General features: G+C 53.3%; 1 protein-coding gene across 2 annotated transcripts in view; it reads left to right on the top strand.

Annotated features, from left to right (window-relative positions):
• Window positions 1-22,565, top strand: part of LOC107537472 (interleukin-10 receptor subunit beta-like) — a 33,780-nt gene extending 11,215 nt beyond the window's left edge. The window contains exons 6-11 of one of the 2 annotated variants that reach the window (XM_016213506.2): window positions 6,234-6,357; window positions 9,726-9,883; window positions 13,094-13,260; window positions 16,659-16,806; window positions 20,886-21,043; window positions 21,908-22,565. In XM_016213506.2, coding sequence (XP_016068992.2) covers window positions 6,234-6,357; window positions 9,726-9,883; window positions 13,094-13,260; window positions 16,659-16,806; window positions 20,886-21,043; window positions 21,908-22,180 — 1,028 coding nt within the window. In that variant the 3' untranslated portion in view covers window positions 22,181-22,565. Of the gene's footprint in view, window positions 1-1,438; window positions 3,583-6,233; window positions 6,358-9,725; window positions 9,884-13,093; window positions 13,261-16,658; window positions 16,807-20,885; window positions 21,044-21,907 lie in introns of those variants that run through there. The other variant, XM_016213507.2, reaches the window with a different exon arrangement.
• The last annotated feature ends 742 nt before the right edge of the window (window positions 22,566-23,307 follow it).

Raw genomic sequence — 23,307 nt, forward strand, 5'->3', positions numbered from 1 at the left:
TCCAAATGCTCCTCATGTCTTGTGACTCAGCTATGTTTCCCCATCATTTATCATCTTCCTATCCCATTGCCTTCTTTCTGTATTAGTTTTGTGACTTTTCATTCACAGATGTCTTCCCTTTATGTGTTTGAACCCATTCACCTTCGTCTCCTAAGCGTTTGACAGCCGCATATTTAAATATTCCTCCGCAGCTGATAAGATTGAGGCCTTCTTTCTCTTGCTGTTTCTGTTGGTTGGGGTGGGGTTGGGGAGGGTCGTTATGGGGCCGGTATGGGCGCTTTGGGGGATTTTAATTCCCATGAGTATCTGAACTTAGCTGGCATCTGGCTGTGCCCTCTGCGAGGCGAGGGCTCTGTGTTGGGCTCCCTCCGCTCCGCGATGGGAAAGGCAGAGCTGCTCGTGCTTGAGAGGGCCGCGCTGGAGACTCTTTGTGGCTTTCGGGTAGGGAAGATCCTCAGACACAAAAAGCAATACCCTTAAAGGAAGAGCATGGATACGTTTTCTTACATGAAAATTAAGGATTTCCTTTCCTCAAATGCCACGATAAAGAGAGTAAACAGATGAAACCACAGACAGGAAACAACATATGTAACAATAACCAACAAGTCATCAGCATTCAGATAATGTAAGGCGCTCCCGTGAATCAGTAAGAGAAAAGATGAACAGCCTAATAGAAAGCTCAGCCCAAGCCTGGGTCTGGGTAGAGCAGGGAGGAGGTTTGTTAGATGGAGCAACCCAAGCAGCCTGTAGGACAGGGAGGGGGTGGATGCTGTCAAGATTCCAGGCCGGCGAAAGGAATCCCGTGCCACCCGCCTCATCGTCGGCCCCCTGGCAGTCAGTCATTGGGAGCCAGGGTGCAACTCAGCCTGCCTGTATTCTCAGCTCACCCCACCTGTGTGTTCTGGAGGCGTTTCTTCCAAGGGCTGGAATAGAGTGAGCCCCAGTCTCCGGTGTCCCGGACCCTATAGAGGTCAGTCCGGGGGCTTTGACCCCAACGGAATGGGCTCCCATGGTCTCTCATCCCCCACAGTTTCTCAGCACCCCTCAGAAGGCCTTGGCGATCCAGAATGGAGGTCTCTCTGGCCTGCATGTGGGCAGCAGTGAGGGGCGGGTGTAGGGAGGACGGGCCATCTGCCTAGTTTGAAACCCGGGTTGCACGGACTGTTCATGAACCCTGGGCCAGTTTCTCAGCCTCTGCCTCATTTTTTCGCCTGTAAAGGGCGGGTGGGAACAGTCAGCCTACCTCACGGAGAGGCTGCGAGGGTGAAATGAACGTGTCAGGCACGCGGAGCAGCGCCCAGCCGACAGTGAACAGCCTAGAACTGGTAGCTGCGATTGGCGCCATCACCGCCCCCGTCACTGCGCAGCCAGTCCCATGAAGTCGCATTCTGTCCAGAGAGGAAGGGCAGGCACTCACAACTGATTCTCTCTCTCTCAGGACTTTAGAAACTTGGCAGCCTGGGCGTTTCCCGAGCCGCCGGCCCTGGAAGCCGTGGCCGTGTTGGAGGTCATTCACATCAGTAGGAAGAAAAAGGTGTGGGATTATAACTATGACGACGAAAGTGACGATGAAGCGGTGCCCCAAGCAAGCGCCGGGGGCTACACCATGCACAAACTCATAGTCAGGCCTCTGTGTCCGGCGCCCACCTGCTCGGCTACCCTGGAGGATACCCTGGACGACTGCAGCGACCCGGACACCGAGGACTCCCAGGAGCCCGAGGCCGAATCCCAGGCCCTGATGGCTCCCGGGCCCGGGCCCTGGCCAGAGGAACACACCAGTGGGGCCTACAAGGGGAGAGGGGCTCAGCCGGCGGACCCCTTTCCCAAGGAGGACAGCAGCTCTGTGGAGAGCTCTGGGGACAGAATTTTCTTCAATGTGGACTTAAACTCCGTGTTTGTGAGGGTCCCCGACGACAGCGATGATGACAACGATGACTCAGAAGACCCTCCGGGGTTCTGTCTTCCAGAAGAGCTGGATGACTTCAAGGCGGCTGAAAGGGAGAGCAGCCTTCTGGCAGCCAGTGGAGAAGGTGCACAGCCGGCCTTCCCAGGCCCCCCCGTGGAGTGCCTGGGGCCTGAAGATGCACCTTTTAATAGAAGTGACACTTCCAAGTCAGACATTGACATCGGGGGCGGTTATATGAGACGAATTCCAGAATGTTGAATTAACTGACAGCTACCTCTCCCAGACCCTCACTGCTCCTGTGGTCTGCAGGTGTTCTTGGGGGGCAGAGCCCCCCTTCTTCCTGGAGACATCACCTATACAAATTCCTGGAATAGGGGAGGGAAGGGCAAACCTAGGTGTCATTACCTGTGCAATTTTTACATGTTCAGAGTGACAGGCTTTGCAGGGAAGATGCCCTGTCCTGTGCTCATGCATTCCTCACGTTTCTGCCTGATTCCCAGAGGAGTGAGGTTCAGGAGCGGCCCGGGCCCTGGGGAGTCATTCAGTGGGGCGAGGGTGAGCGTGGCAGGGAAGGGAAGACGGCTGGGCTCACAGCCGGAGCAGTCAGCAGTGCCTCCCACAGGCTCCAGAAAAGAGCAGGAAACAGGCAGAAAAAGCCGTGGAGGGTGGACCACAGGGGGGACTCACAAAAAACAGAGGACATGTTCCCAGTTGATGTAAGGAAGGGCCAGCCAAGACTTGGCCACCTCTCAGGTGACATGTTCTGTTGCCTCCAGCCTGGATTGGACCCGGCCCTCCTCCAGCCCTCCTCACTCCAGTGAGGAAGGCAGACACACACATCTCTCCAGCGTCAGGCAGGAGAGAACAGAGGAAACAGGCATCTGCATGAGGCAGAGAACTTGGTGCCATATTTTATTTTTTTTTAAAGCCAGTAAGACAACAAATGCAAATATGCTTTGAGACCTTCAGAAAAAGTAAAGCCTAGAACTCCTGGAGGTCATCTTAATCCTGTGAAGGGGGAAGGGGGGGGGTCCAGCACGTCAGTAGCAAACGCACAGGACTGGGACTCATTCATTGGAGTCCATTTCACTGTGTGACCCTGAGCACTTTGCTTAGCCTCTCTGAGCCTATTTCTTCACTCATGAAATAAGGAGACTGGGCTAGGTCATCTCCAAGATCCTTTGATGCTGGGAGACAGATTAGGAAATGCACAGGACTACAGACTCTGGTGGAGGTGTCGCAACCTGGAGAGGCTCCCAGGGCGAATGAAAGGTATGGAACCCTACCCAGTCCCCTCACTCGGGAGCAGGGTTCTCAGACCTTCCTTCTGGATCCATTCAAAGGAGGGGGGGCGGGGGGACAAAAATGTCATGAGTTCTACCTAGTTCAAGGACTTTGAATAGATTCTTTTTATAACTGCTCTGAAGTTACTCAAAGGAGGGGTCCATGAGAGGAGAAGTGTTAATCTGATGAAATGCTGCAGGAAAAGGGATTGTATCATACACGGTCCATTTCTCTGCCTCCAAGTGCATCTCTCGTGCCTTGAAAGATTTCCAGAGCGATCTTCCGGGATAACCTCTTCATGGCAGCGTGTGTACCTGTGTGTTTTTAAATTTTGTATCGTGGTTGGTGGTGAGGGAAGGATAATACAGAAATACTTTTTAAGTACAAACTCAGTATGTTGTCCTGTGTTGCTTCTAACCCTAACCCAAAGACATGCCTAGGGAGAGGAAGGGGGGAGAGAAACATGGAGGTGACAGAGACACAGATTGGTTGCCTCCCCAGAACCCTTCAGGGCAGGCAGGAGGCCCCACCGACAGAGCCACTCCCAGGGCCAAATGCAGTAGGTTTTGAGAGCAGTTTCTCATGAGAGGGAGCGCACATGCCAAGGAGTTGGGGTTCTGCTGGCATCTCCACGGTGGCGCGAAGGGCCTTTATCTCTGCACCTCTGCGGGGCGGCCTGCGGGGACCTCTGAGCTCGCGGCACCCGCACCGGGGGTGCTCCAGTGTCAGACAGGCGGTCCCCGCGCTTACCCTGCCCTGGGTTTTCCAGCCTCTCCAGGAGGAAATGAAACCCTTCTCAACAATCTTCGAAGAGAAACAAGTCATTGCCAAATAAGCTGGGTTTGTGTCATTGGTCCCTGGGGGGCAAGGGGTAAACTGGATTTGCCAGTGGAATGCTCTTAACTCAGCTTGTGTGCGGGAGGGGACCCTGGGGGACACGGGGACACGCCCCGCTGGTGCCAGGAGACGTGGCCACGGCCTGTCACTGCACCGGCCAAGGGGGCGCGTCCCGGATGGGGGGGGGGCTGTCGTTAACTCGAGGGCTCCATTGGGGCACCCTGCACTGCCCTACGGTTTCGCAAGTCGGTGTTTTCCACTCACCGGGGGGAGGAGCGAGGCCTCCCCGTCTTCCCCGTCCCCTGCGCGCACGGCGGCCTCCGGGGCGGGGCGCGCGGGGACCCGGAGGCCCGGGGAGGGGCGGGGCGAGCGAAGGTGGGGCGCCGGTAGCCACGCCCCCCGGGTCCCGGAAGCGGCCTGGGGCTGGGCCGCGGGTGCGTCGTGGCGCGTAGGGGCCTCGGGGGCGCGTGCGGCCGGCTGCCCACCGCCCCTGCGCCCGCGGGCTCCCGGCGCGGCCATGGCGCGCGGCCTCCGGAGCTGGCTGGGCGGCTGCCTCCTGGTGTCAGGTGAGGCTGCGCGACTAGGGCTCCGGGCGCCCCGGGGCGCCGGCTCGCCCTCCCCCTCCCCAGGCCTGGCCACCTGCTGGGGGACCCGGACCGCCGCCTGGGCCGCGAGCGCCCCGGCCGACGCGCGCTTGGGACCTGGGGGAAGCGATGACCCCAAGGGCCACCTCCGAGCGGACCCCTGGACACCCTGGAAGTGACCGGTGCTCAGTAGGCCACGCACTCAGGAGCTCAGCACCCCAACATCTGATTTCTGGCCCCTTAAATCCCAGCTCTGTGGCTTCCGAGTTCTAATCCAGTGAAACCTCCTGCGCCTGGGACAGGACAGGAAGGCCTTCCCCCCAGACACTAGACACCAGAGCCAGACACTGGACACAGGCCTGCAGGGGGGAAAGATCGGCTGTTTTATCATGAATGGCTCCATCCAGGACGACGGGAGGCTCCCCTCAAGAGCCCCAACTCCCCAGGGCGCGCGGGTGGCAGGTTCTGCAGGGCAGAGTCACAGGCACCGGGTTAGGGGTCGGGCCTGCTGGGAGCTGGTTGTCAGAGGTGAGGGTGACCAGTCATCTCTTCAGGTCTTGGGGACAGCTCTGGGGTCTGTTCCCTTGTCCCCCTGTCTGTTCTCGTGGGAAAATAGCCTGGGGGTGGGTCCTTCCACCTTAGGGCTCAGGAGCTGAAACTGCACTGAGGTCCAGGTGTTATCTTGAGCTGGCAGGGGTCCCACGCGGTGACCTTAAGTCGGGTCCAGGCAACTGTCTTCTGCTGCCTCAGGGGGCTTGCTGGTTATCTGGGGGAAAGACTAGGTCTCTGAAGGGTGTAGAAAGGGATGTGATTTCTAGAGCTAGGGTTCAAACCTAAATTTAATCAAAGTCCTAAAGACCCTCGGTTTCACCCTTCTCTGAATTGCCTGCCCAGGTTCAAGCAATGATGGGCCCCTCCCTTTCTGATGGGCTCCTTCCTGGCCTCCGGGACACACGCTCCCCTGGTGTCTCCTTCCCCTCAGGCTATTTCCGCTCCCAACGCTCTACCTCTGCCAGATCTCTGCCAAGTTCATGCCCGGGCCCTTTTCTCTCCTTCCCCTATGCCATTGCTTTGGGGGATATCAGCAGAACCCTGGCATTAAGTGCGGGCCTTAGGCCCATGACTCAGATTTCCGTCTCTATTGGCGCTAGCTCGGCCATGGGCCAGTGATGGTTTTTCATGCTGGTCTCTCTGCTTTTGTGTGTGTTTGACATTTTCTGTTAACAAGTTTAAAAATGATTTCTCTCTCTAGCCCAGGTCTGTGTGCAGGGCCTCAGGCTCATTCATCCCGCTGACCCTGATATTCCTTGTGTCTGTCTCCAGCATCCCAAACCTCATGCAGCTAAAACGAGACTCTTGCTTTCCCTGCCCCCAGCCCCAATCAGGGTGCCAGGTGCTCAAGCGGGGCCTGGAGACTAAGTCTGTGTGTCAGAAAGTCCAGAGTTTCTACCTCTGGGAATGTGTCTAAAGTCCTGCCCACCCTCACACCTTTCGCTTCCCCACTCATGTGCCCATTTGAAGACGTGGAGCCGTAGGGGAGGCCTCAGTGTCGGATCCGGTCATTTTCTTGGGCAACCTTTTTGAGGAAAAAAGTTGCAAGCTTTTCCCCTTTATTTTTACAGCATTAGGAATGGTGCCTCCTCCTGAAAACGTCAGAATGAATTCAGTTAATTTCAAGAACATTCTAGAGTGGGAGTCACCTGCTTTTCCCAAAGGGAATCTGACTTTCACAGCTCAGTACCTAAGGTGAGTCTGGAGTGTTGCTGGCAGGAAGGTGCCCGAGAATGGTGGCCCTGAGCTGGTCACTGAGCTGGGCTGGGCCACAGAGAAAATCTGACTGCTGTCACCCACATGCCCATGACAGCCCGCGGGAGCCTCCCTGCTGGCCTTTCCCTTCTGTCCAAGAAGTGCTTGTGAATGCTCTTCTCTGAAACACACAAGTGAAACTCTTGTCTGTCTTGGGATGGTTTGTGGTGGGACGATCCAAGGGACAGTGCTGGATAGAGACGTTTTATCACAGGGGTGTGGATGCCACGGGCCATAGTGGTTGCCTACTGTAAAGCGAATATATCTGGTTTATCACACGGATGTTTTTTGAGAGAAAAGCGTCGCTGATAGCATCCCCACTTATTAGAGGAGTATTGCTAGGAATCAGCAATAGACAGGCGGGAGCCATCCAAGAAGGCGGAGGCAAAGTCAGAAAGGCCCTCGCCATCGCACCATTCACCCCCTTCAATAACTAGATCCCAGGGCTGTGGGTGCAGGTAGTTTGCATAGTGGGTGCTCAGTTATTTCATGCCCTGAAATTGAACACAAGGCGGCTGCTGGCTAGTAAGAGCTCTGTCCTCTGACAGCATCGGAGACTTAGGAAGGAAGGACAGGTGAGTGTCAGAGACGATTATCTCCCCGGTGCCCTGACCTCCCAGGACCTGCCCTGCCTGCCGTTTCCTCTGTGTCCCCTCCCTTAGCAGCCTGCCCCTGCCCGCCGTAGGCCGGACTGCAGGCGAGGCACCGCGATGCCAGGCGCAGACAGCAGCGGGCCACCTGCCTCCAGTGTGACTCAGAAACGTACAAAGATAGAGGATGCCCGCAGCGGAGCAGGAGGAAACGTGGGCCCCGGAGTCCAGGACCCCCACGCTCCTCCCCACCCAGCCTTCGGACGCACACGTAGCCACGACCTGCCAAGTCCGAGGGGTGGGAGCTGAGGAAGGCAGTTTTTGTTTACTTTTATTTTTAACTTTTTACTTTGAAATAATTCCAAGCCAACAGAACGTTGGAAATTTTCAAGTACAGTACAAAGAACTTCCTAAAAGCCTGTAGGTTTGAGGTTCACCGAATTTTCTCCCCCTCGCACGCCATGCCCCCTGCTCCTTCATATTTCCCTGTGCATTTCATGGGAGCGAGGACAGCCTCCTACATCCACGGTCATCAATGGGCAGCTCTCGGGCCGATACGATCCCTTCGGCAAACGCACAGCCCACGATCCCGTTCTGTGCGTCCTCCCAAGGACTGAAGACGGTCTCTCTGACGGGCTTCTCTCCCGCGCTGTGTTTCCCAGCACGGTCCCGGTTATAATTTCATTCTGCTCTCTCCACTCAGTCGCCAGGGCCCCAGAGATCCCACTGTGGAGCCTTAGCTTCCCTCCCTGCCTCTCTGCCCTGTGGGTTATTTTGGTGTTCGGTTCTTTGCCCTCGCAGTAGAGCTGTTTGGTTCGGAGATGAGAGTTCCCAGTGACGTCCCAGAAACCGAGAGTCGGGGCTGGGTTCCAGGTCTCCTCAGCGAGGAAGCACTGGGACAACGGAATGTGCTGGGTGTGTCCTGGGGGAAGAAATTTGATCCAGAAGACGGGTTAGTCTCCCATGGCCCTGGAAAGCTGTGTTTAGAATTCCCTCTGCACAGACTGTCTTATGTGTGTGAATGGGGTGGGGGTGACCAGAGGAGGGGCACTCGTGATTTTAGCATAGAAGCATCTAAAAAAAAAATTAAATGTAAATATTGCCTATTTAATAGGAAGAATAATATTTTTAAATGCGATAAAACTGACCTAGTGAAAGAGAAGTTTGCAGAACAACTTTGGAAATACTCTATGTCCCAACCAACGGGTGCATTAGTTTAAATGAAGGAAGCAGCCACCTGTGAGAAAACCCCCTTCATGAAACGACCCCAGATTTTCCAAACGGTGGGATGCGAGGCAGCCCCAGGCCGCTGCTTGATTGGGACGTGTTTGTGGTGTATGAAGTGGAGAGAACAGATCGTAAACTATGAGCCTGATCATCTCCACCTGCTTTTCGCACAAGATTGTTCCAGGCGTCCCTAGGACTGGGCCAGGTGTGGTGTGGGGCCTCAGACCCAGGGCTCTGAAGTCAAGCAGCCCTGAGTCCAGTTAGGCCACTTTCTTAGGGTCTCCACACCTACACGTCGTCTATAAAATAGGAGCGATTTTGGCTCTGCCCTTCTGCCGTTGAGCGTCTCGTGGGAAGACGCTGACCACCCGCTGAGCGCCAGGCCCGACTCCAAGTGCTCAACAGGAGTCAGCTGTCAGTGTTTTTATCAGCACCTTCCTTGTCACCTCTGAGCGCAGCCTCAGTGGCTGTGGCCACGACAGGAAGGTATGCTGGGGAACCAGTCAGACAAAGCTCTCCCTGTTGGCCGGAGAAAAGCTGGCTTTTCTTGGGTTAAATGGAGTTAATTACACCTCTCGAGGCTGTGGTTAGGTTATGTCACATGCTCCTGGCCACCTGGAAGCTGTTGCCAAACACTCCTTTCCTTCTGCCAACCTCCCTTCAGTGGCTGGTGTCAGGGCTGAGGATCTGGGGTCAACGAGTCGTTTCTCATTTTTCCAACGTAATTACAACAAAATCATTGAACTCAATGTACGGTGCTTACTGCGGCTAATCTTTGTATGTCCACACTGCACAGACCGTGTCCCGCCATTGTCAGAAGCATCTAATCAGGGGAGGAAGCTTCTCCGTCACATGTGAGGGGTACTTGACCCCCTTCTGGAGAGGCACATGCTCCTGAGGGTAGGAAAGGCTCTGAGAAGTTCCGTTGTGAAGACAGACACCTCTTCACGTTCAACTCAGTTTTTGCCCCGAATTGACCACAGAACGGATCTATTTTTAAATGCCTCATGACAGCTCAAGGATAGTTAAGGTCCCGTGGAGCACAGTGTATAAAATGCTAATAAATGATGTGTGCTAGTCAACAAAATTGACGTTGAAGAATTTGCTTTCTGCCCTGGCCGGTCTGGCCCAGTGGCTAGAGCGTCGCCTGCGGACTGAAGGGTCCTGGGTTTGATTCCGGCCAGGGGCACGTACCTTGCTTGCAGGCTCGATCCCGGCCCCAGTTGGGGCACGTGCAGGTGGCAGCTAAGCCATGTGCCTCTCTCACATCCATGTCTCTCTCTCTCTCTCTCTCTCCCCCTCCCTCCCACTCTCTCTGAAAAGCAATGGAAAAAGTATCCTCAGGTGAGGATTGAAAATAAAATTGCAAAAAACAAGAAGTTTGCTTTCTTGATCTCTCCTTGTTTCCCGTGGCGGGGGGACTAAGGCCCCGGTTGGCCTCCGAGAGGCTGGAGTGCGGACCCTCATGGTTGTCCTTCTCCGATCTTGCAGTTACAGGAAGTTCCAGGACACGTGCACCAGCACCCCCGCAACGGAGTGCGACTTCTCCAGCCTTTCCAAGTACGGGGACCACACCTTGCGAGTCAGGGCTGAACTTGGAGACGAGCACTCAGCCTGGGTGAACCTCACCTTCTGTCCCGTCGATGACAGTAAGTCACTCTGTTTCCTGTTTTCGTGTGATGTCATCCTCGCGCCTTAGGTGTTTCCCCTTCGGCTGGCCTGTCAGCGAGGATTCTCTGAGTTCCCACAGAGTGGATGGCCTTGCACCAGGAGCTTAGGGAATATATATATAGAGAGAGGATGGTGGCCTTCAAGAAGTTCATGGGAGAGACAGGAAAGGATCGGCATAAAGTCAGTAAGATAATTAAATATAAATTTAATAACTTAATGCCTTCGGGGTGAGAATGAGAACATTTGGAGTGATTAATGTCCAGTCACATGTCACCTAATGAGAAATGTGTCACTGGGTGATTGCACTATCGTGGGAACATCACAGGTGCACTCGCACGTACCTCGATAGCCCAGCCTACCGCGTGCCCAGGCCGTGGTCTAGCCCCTTGTGCCCGGGCCAAAGCCTGTGCAGCACGTTACTGTACTGAACACTGTAGGCAGTTGTAAGCCCGTGGCAAGTACTTGTGTATCTAAATATAGAACAGGTGCAGTAAAAATATGGCATAAAAGAGAAGAACGGCTCACCTGTATAGGACACTTACTGTGAACGCAGCCTGCAGACTGGAAGGTGCTCTGCGTGAGTCAGTGAGTGAGCGGTGCGTGAGCTCCAAGGCTAGGACGCTACGGCGCAGGACTGTAGGCCTCGTAAACACTGCACACTTAGGCCATGCCGAATTTATAAAACATCACGAGATTAAATCAAGCACAAGGTGATGCAATCAAGAGGCGCGGTAAACACAAGATGTGTGAGGCTGCTTCTGGTATAACACAGCTACTGTTTCATAGCCCACACTTTTATTTTATAAGCAGGAAGGGAACACTCATTAAAACAGCAATAAGAGGTATGGCATAGTAAATACTTAAACCAATGACATCGTTGTTTATTGTCGTTATCAAATATTAGGTACTATACATAACTGTATGGACTATATTTTTATACCACTAGGAGCACAGTTAAGTTTTTTTATTCCAGCATCACCACAACCCATTAGTAATACATTGCTCTATGACATTACGATGCCTACAACGTCACTAGGTGATGGGAATTTTCAGCTCCATTATAATTTTATGGACCACTATCATAGATGTGGTCCATCATTGACCAAAACATTGTTACGTGGTGCTTGACCATAGTCCATTTTCTGGGAGGAATTCAGTTTGGAATTATGAGTTAAAGAAATGTGACCCAGGCAAAGAACAAAACTATTATAGGCCGATGTGGAGAGAGGAGGACCAGGTGCAGACAACCACCTTTCCCAGAATGAAGGACAGAGGGTGGATTCCGCTAATGGCATATGTGTTGGGTCACACTGGCAGGTAAGCATCAAAAAAAATGTCCCCAGGTTAGATCTGGAGGGTCATGGGGACCCACCGGAGGCTATGAGGTGAACATAACTAGAACAATAGGAATTGAAAACTAAACCACTACACAGGAATTGAGAGAGGTTACAACAACCTCATTAACAAAACTCAAGAGCAGCCTTCCGAGGAGTAGAGACACACCGTAGAAGGGTCATCTCTGTACCACTCCCCTGCTCTCGACCCCGTGGCTCCCAGTTTCGCTCACTCTGGGAGAGGATGCAGCTGGGATGCCCTTCTCTCCTTCCCCAATTCTGTCCCCGGCTTGGGCAAAAAAACTCTTATTTCTGGAGTCAGAAATTATCAAAATTATATTATCTTTTCTAAAGGTATCTCTATTAAATCTAAGAAAAAAGCGACCATTAAAAAATACAGACACCCTGGCCAGGCGTGGCTCAGCGGTTGAGCATCGACCTAGGATCCAGGAGATCGAGGTTCGATTCCTGGTCAGGGCACAGGCCCGGGTTGCGGCCTCGATCCCCAGCAGGGGCTGTGCAGGAGGCAGCCGGTCAATGACTCTCTCATCATTGATGTTTCTCTCTCTCTCTCCCTCTCCCTTCCTCTCTCTGAAATCAATAAAGATATGTTAAAAAAAAAAAAATACAGCTTAACAACCTGTAATTGCTAAGTGACTTACCAGGTCCTGACCAGCTACATATCCTATTTTAGAGAATCTCATTTTGTATGTTCCCTTTAGGAACTGATACAAAATAGATGAGCAGCTTGCCCAGGGTCACATAAGTAAAGAGTGATGGAGCAAGGATTAAGACCCAGGCTCCCACCCCCATGCTCTTGGCAACAAGTACCCTTCATTGGATATTTGCCTCTTGACATTCATGTGATAGGGAAATGCTTCAAGATGTCACACGGAGCGTATTTATACTTGCTTTGGAAAAATAATCGGTTTTTATACCTGGTTTTTAACTACCAGCAGATTAGAAATGGGGTAGAATGCTAGAATGAGGCCCAATAACAGCAGCTAAAGAAGAGTAAAGAATAGAACTCAAACTGCACGGTTGCCAGGAGCCATTCATTGTTTGCTCTGTAGTTGTTACGGAGCACCTACTGTGTGCCAGGTACGTTCTTAGTGCTGAAGCTACAACAGTGAACAAGACGAGGCCCCAGCCCTTGTGGAGCACACATTCTAATGGGGAAGGCAGATAATATGCAAACAGATACATGTTTTATGACAGATAGTGACTGTGGCTCTCAAGGAAATAAAACAGGGAGCGATGGGAGCTGCTCTTTACGTGGGGTAGTAAGAGACAGCCTCTCTCAGGAGGGGGCATTTGAGCTGAGTCCCAAACAAAGTAATAGGGCCAACCATAGGAATATCTAGTAAAAGAGCATTTGAAAGGGAACAGCTTCAGGCTCTATTGGAAAATGTATATAGTTAATTATATATGTTAAATACTAAAAATAATAGAAATACCATCTGTAGCTTTCAAGGCAGCAAAGGAAATCAAGTAAATTCAACCGAATGGAAAGAAAGGAGAGGAATAAGCCAAAAAATAAAAATAAAAAATAGTCTTTACAGAAAACACAAAATAATGTACTTGGAATAATTTCAAATATATCAGAAATCATAATAAATATAAACAGACCAAAATGATTAATAAAAGCAAAGGTTATCAGATTTTTTATTTTTTTTTCCAGAAACAAAGTCCAACTATCCTCCTTAGCCAGGTCAATCAATGTCACAGCAGTGGCATATCGAAGAGCAGAGTACTTCAGTAGACCAATTGGTCCGCACAGTCACAAAAAATAAATGGCGATGTTTTTAAAATGTGGTTTTTTTATTGTCCTTTTGCTTTTTTCCTCATACTTAGCCATTATTGGACCTCCTGGATTGCAAGTAGAAGCGCTTGCTAATTCTTTGCACATACGTTTCTTGGCCCCGAGAATTGAGAAGGAACATGAGACATGGACCATGAAGAATATCTATAACTCATGGGTTTATAATGTGCAGTATTGGAAGAATGGCTCTGATGAAAAGGTAAGCTTGGCAAATCAAATGCATTTCAGATAAAGGCTCCCTGTTCTTTGCTCAGTGTTGGTCTGAGGCCATGACAATGGAGGGCGGAGGCTAGGAGGCCGCCATCTAGTATGGATCTTGCAAGGTGGTGCCACTTTAAGGTCCAGAGGATCTAAGGCCTGGTCCTCTGAGCGCCAGAAGTTCCCAGTCTGAGGGATGACCAGTATCCCTGGTTCGTGCTTCCCAGGCCCTAAGTGCAATGCGTAGAGCAGACGTCCTGGGTGCTGGTGCAGTGAGAACAGGCCATTCTTTCCCCAAAGGGAAGTTGTAAGAGGAGGCAGAGATGACTCAGCAGTTGGCTGGGGGAACAGGAAGCCAGCAGAGTCACTGACTGACTACTGTTTCATGGCATGAACCCTAAGCCCCACACACACCACAGAATAGTCGAGTCCATGGTCAGGCAGCCCCACACGTAGACTTTGGGTGAACAGTATCACCTTTTACCTACTGGAACCACTTGCTCTCTCCCTTCTCAGGGGCCAATTCCTTTAAAAACATGGGCTGGGGGTGGAGAGACGTGTTGGGACATTGCCCCTGCCACCTTGTGACTCCGGTCACATGCTTGACCTCAGCTTCCTCATGTCTGCACAGTGGCCAACCTGACCCACTTCATTAACAAAGTGGGGGGAATAAACTGCTTCATAGGGTTGTTGGGGGATTTAATGACATAATGAAAATAGTAAACTTGTCCCCTTGCCTGACCAATGTATGTGGTCGGTTCTCGAGGTCCCTTCCCCTTATGTGGACCTACTAAGGTTGTTTTCACTCATCCTTGGTCAAGCTTTATTCCTGAGCCGAGTGCCATCCGTGGCCCTAAACTGACTTACACGTGTGTTACATAAGTTAAGTTACATAGATGTTATCTCCTCTTCATTACATGTTGATTTTATCCCTTAATTCTCAAGTGTTTGGGAGGAAAGGGTCACATAGGTGCATTGTCTTAGGAATGATGTAGTTAAATTTATATCTACATACTGCACAGCCCCCCAAAAATCTCAGGTTAACTTCTCCCCCCAGAAAGTGCTCCATTACATGATGCAAGTTATCTGCCTTCTGCACAGAGTAGACAATTTTTCCCATCGTTCAGACCCCGGGAAAGGTATGTCTGAGCAGCAACACAGAATAATGCGTGGCATGGTCACTCTGCTGGCCTCTGCGATGCAAAGGCGAGGCCGGACTGACCCGCTGCGTGCTCTGCAGCCTGCTTTCGTGGAGGGTTGGATTCACAGAGCCCGAGCGCGTCCTGCGCCGGCTTGAAACGCGAATCCCAGCTTCCCTTTAGTTTCCTGTCCTGCCTGTGCCCACAGGACAGGCAGCTGGCTCCACGTTTGTGCCATCCCTGAGCCGCTGAGCGGCAGCCTCGAGTGCCACCGGCCAAGTGTCGGAGAGGACGCCTATTCCCAGCTCCTCCCTGCTGGTGCCCGCGGTGTCACCATTACCCGTTGATATGTGCTATAGACTGAATTTTTGTGTCCCACTCCCCAAGTTCATATGTTGAAACGTAATCCCTCCTGTGCTGGTGCCGGAGGTGCATCTTTGGAGGGGATTAGATCCTGAAGGTGGAGCCTTTGTGAAAGAGACCCCCAGAGACTCCCTCGCCCCTTCTGCCCTGTGAGGACTCCACGAGGAAGTGGTAGCTATGAGCCGGGACGAGGGTGGGGACCACCAGACAACAGCTCTCTGGCACCTTGACCTTGGACTTCTGGCCTCCAGAGCTGTGAGGACACTTGCTGTTTATAAGCCCCCCAGGCCGTGGTGTTCTGCGTGGCAGCCCGAAAGGAGGAAGACACTGGCTCTCTGCTAGAATGTAAATGCTTCCCGGAGCATAAACTAATAGCATAAAAGGCTTTTAGAAATTCTATGGCTTCCTGATGGGAGGAAGTGAGAAAACAAAACCAGAAGCTGCCCAGGAGGGAAGGCCAGCTAGAAAAAGCAATCAGAGGGGACATCCATGCCGCTCTCTTCCCTGCCTGCCACCTGCAGGCCCCCCCTGAGCGTGGTCTTTGACAAGAGAGCATCGTAAGGTTCTAGGGGTGTTGGATTTCTAGAAATGAAAGCCAGGAGTTTGGGGTTTTACTTTTGTTTTTAATTATTAGAAGTCATACCATACCCTTCATGTATCCAATTGGCATGATCCAGTTCTTGCCCTCGATGAATTTAGCTTCTCCTGCAATAAAGGAGTATCGACAAGATGTCAACAAGCCCGATACCCAGAGAAAAATAACGGATTGCTAGAGTAACAAAGTCTGTGTTCACTTTCTGTAAGTGCCTAGTCCTACTACAGACTTTGCATGGGATTCTGTCACAAGGAAATGACAACCAGGAGGGAAATACTAGTGTAGGCTCCTAATTCCCTTTATTTCGCCAGAAGCTGTTTTGGATTCTCAAACTCAGGAACGTACCATCAATCATGATATCTTATATTCCGATTAAGCAGAGAGGAGTCAGGATGCACCCCCCCCCTCCCCGGCAGGCTGTGGTGTGTGCCCTCCAGGCGAGGTGAGCCGCTGGAGGAGGGCACCCCAGGTACATGAGTGGAGCAGTGACTCAGAGGGGAACCCCGGGGAGCCAGAGTCAGAAACGTACTCTCGACTTGGAAAGAAAATCGCACGGAGTCTTACTGTATATGTCCCGGGTATCAGCCCGCTCAGGCTGCTGTAACAAAATACCACAGGCTGGGCGACCTGGAGAACAGAATGTGCCCTCAAGGTTCCGGAGGCCGGAAGCCTGAGAGCACTGTGTCAGCAGCGCTGGCTCCCCCGAGGCTGAGGGGCAGTCTGTTCCACCCTCTCTCCCAGCTTCTGAAGGTCACTGGTCATCTTTGGCTCCTTGGCCTGTAGAAGCATCACCTCAGTATCTGCCCTCATCTTCACGTGGCCTCCTCCCTGTGCGCGTGTCTGTGTTCGCGTTTCGTCTTCCTATAAGGACACCAGTCGTGCGGGATTAGGGCCCACCCGAATGACGTGGTTATAACCTGACTGCTTCTGTAAAGACCCTATGTCCAACTAAGCCACTGGCTGAGGTACAAGGGGTTAGGACTTCAATATGAGAATTTGGCGGGGGGAGGGGGCGCACAATGCAGTGTATACAACTAGTTTATCTTTTTTAAAAAGGAAGTGGGATGGTTTGCATGTCATTTAAACTAGAAAGTTCAAGAAAGGAGATGTTTGTGAGGATCGGTCAGTCCTTGCCCGTCCCTTACAAGTGGGACCCCAGAGTGAACTGGGAGACGTGTGAGACTCCTTCATCTCCCCATTCTGAGCCTGAAGTTAAGATTATAACTGATAAGTGGTGGGGGGGGCAAAGGTCAGTGTCCCTTCACTGCTGAGACCTGTTCTTATTTATGTCTCCATGACCAGTATCCAGTGACTTGTCAGTATGACTTCGAGGTCCTCAGAAACCTGGAGCCGTGGACAACTTACTGTGTTCAAGTTCAGGGGTTTCTCCCCGATCGGAACAAAACCGGGGAATGGAGCGAGCCTGTCTGTGAGCAAACCATCAGTGACGGTGAGTCTCGGGACGCGCCGTCGGGAACCCTCCTCCGGCATTTCAAATAGCGTTGTAGGCGCGAGGGTGGGAAGGCTCCTCAGGCACCCCAGGCCGCTCGGACTCCCGCCCGGGGCTCCGGGCTCCTGGGAGCAAGGCGCTGAGCTGGGGCCACAACAGCACAGAGGGCGGCCACTGAAAATTCCCGCCCGGGAGAGACCGGGTCATCGTCAGGCCCCTGTGTAGATCCGAGAACACTGCAGTGCCGCGTTCACACTGACGGAGCACTACGGCCTGCCGGGTTCTTCTTGAATGTCGGTTTTTGTCACTGAGCTTATCTCTCGCCCGGTTTTGCTCTGTCTCGTCTCCAGCTCTGCTGGGAGGAGCTGCGGGACGCACCTCCCTTGGGACTGCTTACCCACCTGCGTGCAGGCCGCGGGCCCCTCGGGGTGCGGTGCCCTGTTACATAAGCTGCCTGGGTTTATTGTCCACAAAGTCGTGGGAAAGACTTTGCAGGTATCAGCTGAAATGGACACCCTGGGCCAAGGGCGGTGTTGTCCACCTGTGATCTGTATTTTTGGGTGTTTCTCAACACAAGAAGCCTGCAGCCGGGAATGCCTGAGGTGGGTGGCGTTTTCTTCTCCGGCAAGTCGCTCTGGGTGCCAGCATTCTTAGCGTGTCCTTTCTTTCAACAGCCTTTTGGAGGGTTAGCAAAACCAGCCCATAATATGCCGTAATTCCCCAACAGCTAACCCAGTCCCAGGAAGAAAAGGCAGCCACTTGGAGCAAATTCCTTTCTGGTGCCCGAATGTGATTCATTTTGTTTACCTTCCTTCTATTTTTTTAGGGCGTGTAACTGACCCCTGATCTACCCTGGGGGGTTTGTATTGTTTCTGGAGATCGGCATCCAGCTTATTGGCCTGTAGTTTCCCGAATCTTGGGTTTTTTTTCTCTTCTTTGGTAAACCCACAAATAGTTTGCCTGGATGCAGGACTGTCACCTCTCCTGGGTCCCTGACCTGCCTCGACGTCAGAGCTGCTCTGCAGTCGTTTCCGCCACCATCTCGGGACTGCAACGCCTGGGCGAGGGTGGGGAGTCTGCTGTCTCTCTGGAGGGGATTCTCTGATCTCCCTCCTTTCTCTTCCCGTTGCCCCCAGTCCTGGCCAAGGCCCAAGGTCAGTGCTGAGAGGACCTGCCTGTGCCCCTCCCATGGTCAGAGGCACCTTCAAATAACAGCAGCCTGCCCTTGGTGCGCCAAGGCTGTTCCATGGCCCCTCCGCAGGTTTCCTCACTTTATTATTCCTCTCATGAGTTGTTTGTGCTTGAACCTGAGTTCTGTACCTTGGGGGCCCCCATCCTGCTTGAACCACCAGAACCCCTGACCTTGGAATCATCCCTCTTTCCTCTAGACTCCTGCCACTGCCTCCCCAAAGCCTTGAGTACCACCCGACTGTCCCCGAGCCGTGTCCCTCCCCGTGTGAGCTCCAACCTAACGTGACACGGGCAGATCCTGAGTCGCCCTGTGCCTCAGCAGCCAAATCTGTAAAATGGGAGGGATAAAAAAGCTGCCGGACACTGGGGTGGGGCACGCAGAGCAGTACTGTTACTGTTGTTAGTAATGATCTTATTAAAATCACATTGTTAAGTGTTCCTAAAGGTTTATATCATGAAACATGGCAGGAGCCATACAATTTGGCCAAAACCAACAATTTTTCAAATATTTTGGGACTATAAATGATCATCTATTAATTGACAAAACCAAAACATTTTATCAAAGGAAAGTATAACCCATTGAAAACGGGCTTTTGTCAAACATCATTTGAGGTTCGTGTAAACACCATGATCTCATTTCAACCTCAGACGCATCTTCAGTGAGAGGTTTGTAAGGATCGTCTCTCCTATCGGATGGAACGTGAAGGGTCAGGCAGACGGGCTGACTTGCCCAAAGTCGCTCAGCTGCTCAGTGACAGAGCACAGGCCAGGCTCAGCCAGGTCACCTTGGCTGGAATTGACTACCTGCCGGTTAGTTCCATAGATGAGCAAAGGCGCAACGTCCCTGTGGGTAACACAGAGAAGGCAGGTCTGCTGGCCGCGGTCGCATGCAACCGGCAAGTTGGAGGGCTCTGCCGAGAGGCTGCCGGTGACTAGATGCTCCCACAGCGCAGAGCCCGTGTAAAGTAGTGCCCTCTCTTGTGCCCTCTTCTCCCTCGGGTCAGTCACAAAAGCATCCCTTGGATTCTGTCACCAGCAACCCGGTGTGCCTGTGGACTGTCCTTGTCTAAGAGGCCGAGATGTCCCGGCTGGAGACACAAGGAGACCCGGGCTCATCGCAGTGTCACCAGGGTGCTGGGTGGGCCTGGCAGTCAGTGTTTAATCTGTGTGTGATGAGCGACTCTGGGGCTTTGCCACATTAGAGAGCTATTGAAATAAAGGAAGGACAGATGGACATGTAGGAGCCTGCAACTTCCTCAAGAGCTGGGATGTCAGATCCCAAGTGGATGTCCTATTGTGCGCTAGGGGGTAGCCCGGGGGCCACTCCAGCCAGCACCCCCCCCCCCCCCCCCCCCCGCACACATGAGCCTGCATCCACCAGGAAAGCATGTTTGTGTGAAAAGTGTGGCTTAGGAAGCACCACCCCTTGACTGCAGTAAAGGGAACAAGAATTTGTAGGGGAACTGGGATAAGGAACTGCTCTGAACTCAGCCAGGGCACGAGCTGGGAAGACAAGGAGGTGGCTCTCAGAATAAATTAAAGCGTGAGAGGGAGCAAGGGGGCAGACCAAAGCCGAGGCAGGCTCCTCCCAGCCTCTGCCCCTTGCAAAGGCCAGGTCGGCTCACCAGACGCCTAGGGAGCCGCTGTCAGCCAAGCTCAGGAGGCGGAGGCGGGAGGTGCTGGCAGAACCCAGCAGGCGCCAGCAGCCGATGGAGCTCCGGAGCCTTTGCTGTCTCGGTTCTTTGATCTGCCCTGTTTCGGCAGAAATTGACATTCCCCCACAGAGTGTCCCCTGAATGACTTGCTCTGAAAGGGCCAAGTCCCTTCTCTCAGTTGCTCTCAGCACCAAATGCTTTGGATTTTGATGGGGGGGGGGGCAGTGCTGACTGTGGGGGTTGGGCATAGAGACGTTAGGTGGCCAGAGCAGCTGGAGAAGGGCCTGGTGCAGAATCGGGAGCAAGGACCACCGATGACCAGGGTGACATCCTGGATAGATACCGTCAGAGGTGAAGCCGGACGTAAGGTAAAGTGGTAGAAACAGATTTTGTTCAGTAAGGGCTTCAGGAGGGGAGAGAGCTTACTGCGCATTTGAAGGGAAGAAGCGGGGAGGGCAAGTGACAGATTCTAAGAAGCGGTGACAGGGTAGCTCAGTAGGCCATCTGTGTCTACCTCTAGCCGGCATTTATCAAGTTAGGCTCTGCCCTCCCACAGAGACTAGAGACAGGCCTCTGATGAGGAACCGCTCTGGGTCCTCAAGGAAGACACTCTGGGGGTGTAGGAGACACGTACACATCTCAAAGGGGCAGAGGAGGGATCCCCAGCTTTTTATAGTAAATGCTCCAAGAAAGGAAGGTCAGATGTTGGCGGGACAGATGGAGGCTTCTCTCGGCAGCCTTGGCTTTGCCCCGACAGGACCCCAGAGGGTGCCGGGTGGCCCAGCAGGACGGCCTCGGCGCTGGCGTGGGGGTCCCTGAGCGCGGGGTCTGCCTGGAGCTGTCTGCGCCCAGAGCGGCGGCAGCTCTCAGTACCCAGCGCCGCAGCGCGCGTCTGACTGGGGCTCTGCGGCCCAGGGAGGAGAGGGCTGTCCCGAACAGGGGCTCCTCGCCGCCCACACGGGAGGAGAGTGGATGGGAGTTCTTGCCTGTTACTCCGTTTGTGTGCGCAGCAACCTGCCAGAAACCAAACTTGGAAGAGGATCGGAAAGGGCGAGACTTGTGGGAAACGCTGGGTCCTCGCACAGCTGCTGGGCTCCCTCCCCATGCCCCCCTGGATAACCGGGTGTTGGGCCCCGCTCTCGGGGACCGCCATCGGCTCCTGGCAGGGAACGGCGTTGAGGTCTCCGTGGGCATCTCCAGGGACAGACTGTCACACACGCTGTCCTCCCGCAGAGAGCGCCCCCGTCTGGATCGTGGTGACGGTTGTCCTGGCGGCCTCCGTGTGCGCCTGCCTGCTGCTCGTGGGCTGCTTCTTGCTGCTGTGGTACATCTACAAGAGGACCAAGTATGCCTTCTACCCCGGGAACACGCTCCCGCAGCACCTCAAGGAGGTAGGTGGGGGATCCAGGTGGGAGGAGAGACCCCCCACCTCGTGGAGTTTTCCCGCGAAGCCCGGGCCGCCTCGCCTGGGCCCGCACGCTTTCCTGCTGCTCAGTCCCCGGTGCCTGTGCTCATGCCACAGCCTGAAGGGAGGGCAAAGGCGGTCCCTTCCGCCGGGACACAGCGCCCTTTCCCGCCTTCCCTGCCTGAGCCCCGCGGCGTCCGTCCTTTTGTGTCTGGCTTATTTCACTGAGCAGTGTCCTCAAGGTTTATCCATGTGGTAGCAGGTGTTGGGATTTCCTTCCTTTTTAAGGCTGAGTAATATTCCCCTGTGTGGACAGACTACACTCTGTATCCGTCAGCCACTGATGGGCACTCAGGTTGCTTCCACCTCTGGGCTGGGGTGGTGCCTGTTGCCGTGAACATGGGTGTGCAGGTATCTCTTTGAGACCCCACTTTCAGGTCTGCTGGGTGTCTCCCAGGAAATGGAGCTGCTGGGTCCTATGGTCATTCCGTTATTAAGTTTTTGAGGAACTCTCATACTGTTCTTGTCATTTTTTTTTTTTTAATATGTCTTTATTGATTTCAGAGAGAGGAAAGGAGAGGGAGAGAGAGAGAAACATCAATGATGAGTCATTGATCGGCTGCCTCCTGCTCGCCCCCTACTGGGGATCGTCAAGCCTGCAACTCGGGCATGCGCCCTGACCGGGCATCGAACCGCAATCTCCTGCTCAACTGCTGAGCCACGCCGGCCGGGCCTTGTCACATTTTTTAAAGCAGTGTTTTCCAGCCAGGAGTTCTGTATAAGATCTTTGTAAGCCCGGAACAGGCGATGGGGAAATTTAATGGTTCCCCTCCTTTTTTCCCGCCTGCAGTTCCTGAGTCACCCTCATCACAACAGGCTTCTGTTTTTCTCCTCCCCACTCTCCGATGAGAATGAAGTTTTTGACAAACTGAGTGTCGTCACAGAAGCCTCTGAAAGCAACAAACAGAATCCCGGGGACAGCTGCAGCCTCGGGGCCCCGCCTGGGGGTGGGGCTGGCCCTCCAGGGGTTCTCCAAGGAGGGGGCACACCCCACTTCCCACTGCTGCCTCTGAGGGTGAGCAACAAGCGAGGGCCGAGACCCCCTGAGCAAGCCCCTGTGTAGAGCTCTCAGCGCCGGGACCGCATCTGAGCAACGCAAGAGCTGGATGGAAGGGCTCGCTCGGCGGAAGGACGCTTCATCTTGGGAACTGGCTGCTTTTTAGAGGCCTTCATGGGTAAAACTAGCCGCCCACGGGGGCTGTCGTTTCCAGCCTCTTAGGCTCACTAACATAAGGAACGGGCCTTAATTGTGAGAAATGAAAGTCCTAAAATGAGGAATAAAAGCAGATGCTGTAAAATCCAACCGGCCGGCCACAGACGAGCCGGGAAACAGCCCCGTGCAGAGTGCGGGCTCTGGATTCTCACGGATGCATCTGCGACGGGGTTGCATTTTCTATCTGTACATGTTTCATATGGTGCTGGTGCTCTAATAAAGTTTTATTCTCTAATCCGTAGGTATTCGTGACACTACATTTGCAGAATTGTAAGGTGCTGGATGAGCCCCTTGCATGCCATTGTTGATGTCCATTCATTCAGTGGGTGCCCCTTGGTCCCTGCCACACGCGAGGGCCTGACAGTGCCTGGGAGCTCCCAGCAGAGGAAGATGGGAGAGCAGGAGGGCCCTGGGCTTTGAGCTCCACCTCAGGCGGTTACCAGCCTGTGACCTCTGCTTCCTTACCTGGAAGTGGGGACCTAAGGATTAGCACACCCGTTAAAGGCACCTACCCGGTGCCCACACACAGCAGGCACTCCATAAAGCTAGTCTTTTTTTTTTTCCAGCCCTCACCTGAGGATATTCTTTCCATTGATTTTCAGAGAGAGTGGAAGGGACACATCGATGTGAGAGAGACACATCGATTGGTTGTCTCCTGCAGGTGGCCCGACTGGGGCCAGGGATCGAGCCCGCAACCAAGGCACATGCCCTTGGCCAGAATTGAACCCGGGACCCAGCTTTGAGTTAGAAGATGGGCAACAGCAGTACAGAGAGGGGTTCTGGGATGTAATGTCTGAAAAGCAATGTTTCAAATGTTTCTTAGCCAGGAAGGAAGGGATGTCCGAGGCCTGAGCTGAGACAAGCCAGTCCAGTGCCACCTTTCCCCTGGAGGGCATTTGACAAACCCCGTAGCTTTCAGCCATTCACAAAGGCTCAGGGGACAGAAGACAAAGCTCAGGACTAGCCCAAGGCGGAGT

Source organism: Miniopterus natalensis, chromosome 6 (genome assembly GCF_054644295.1).
Source record: "Miniopterus natalensis isolate mMinNat1 chromosome 6, mMinNat1.hap1, whole genome shotgun sequence".
Taxonomy (NCBI): Eukaryota; Metazoa; Chordata; class Mammalia; order Chiroptera; family Miniopteridae; genus Miniopterus; species Miniopterus natalensis.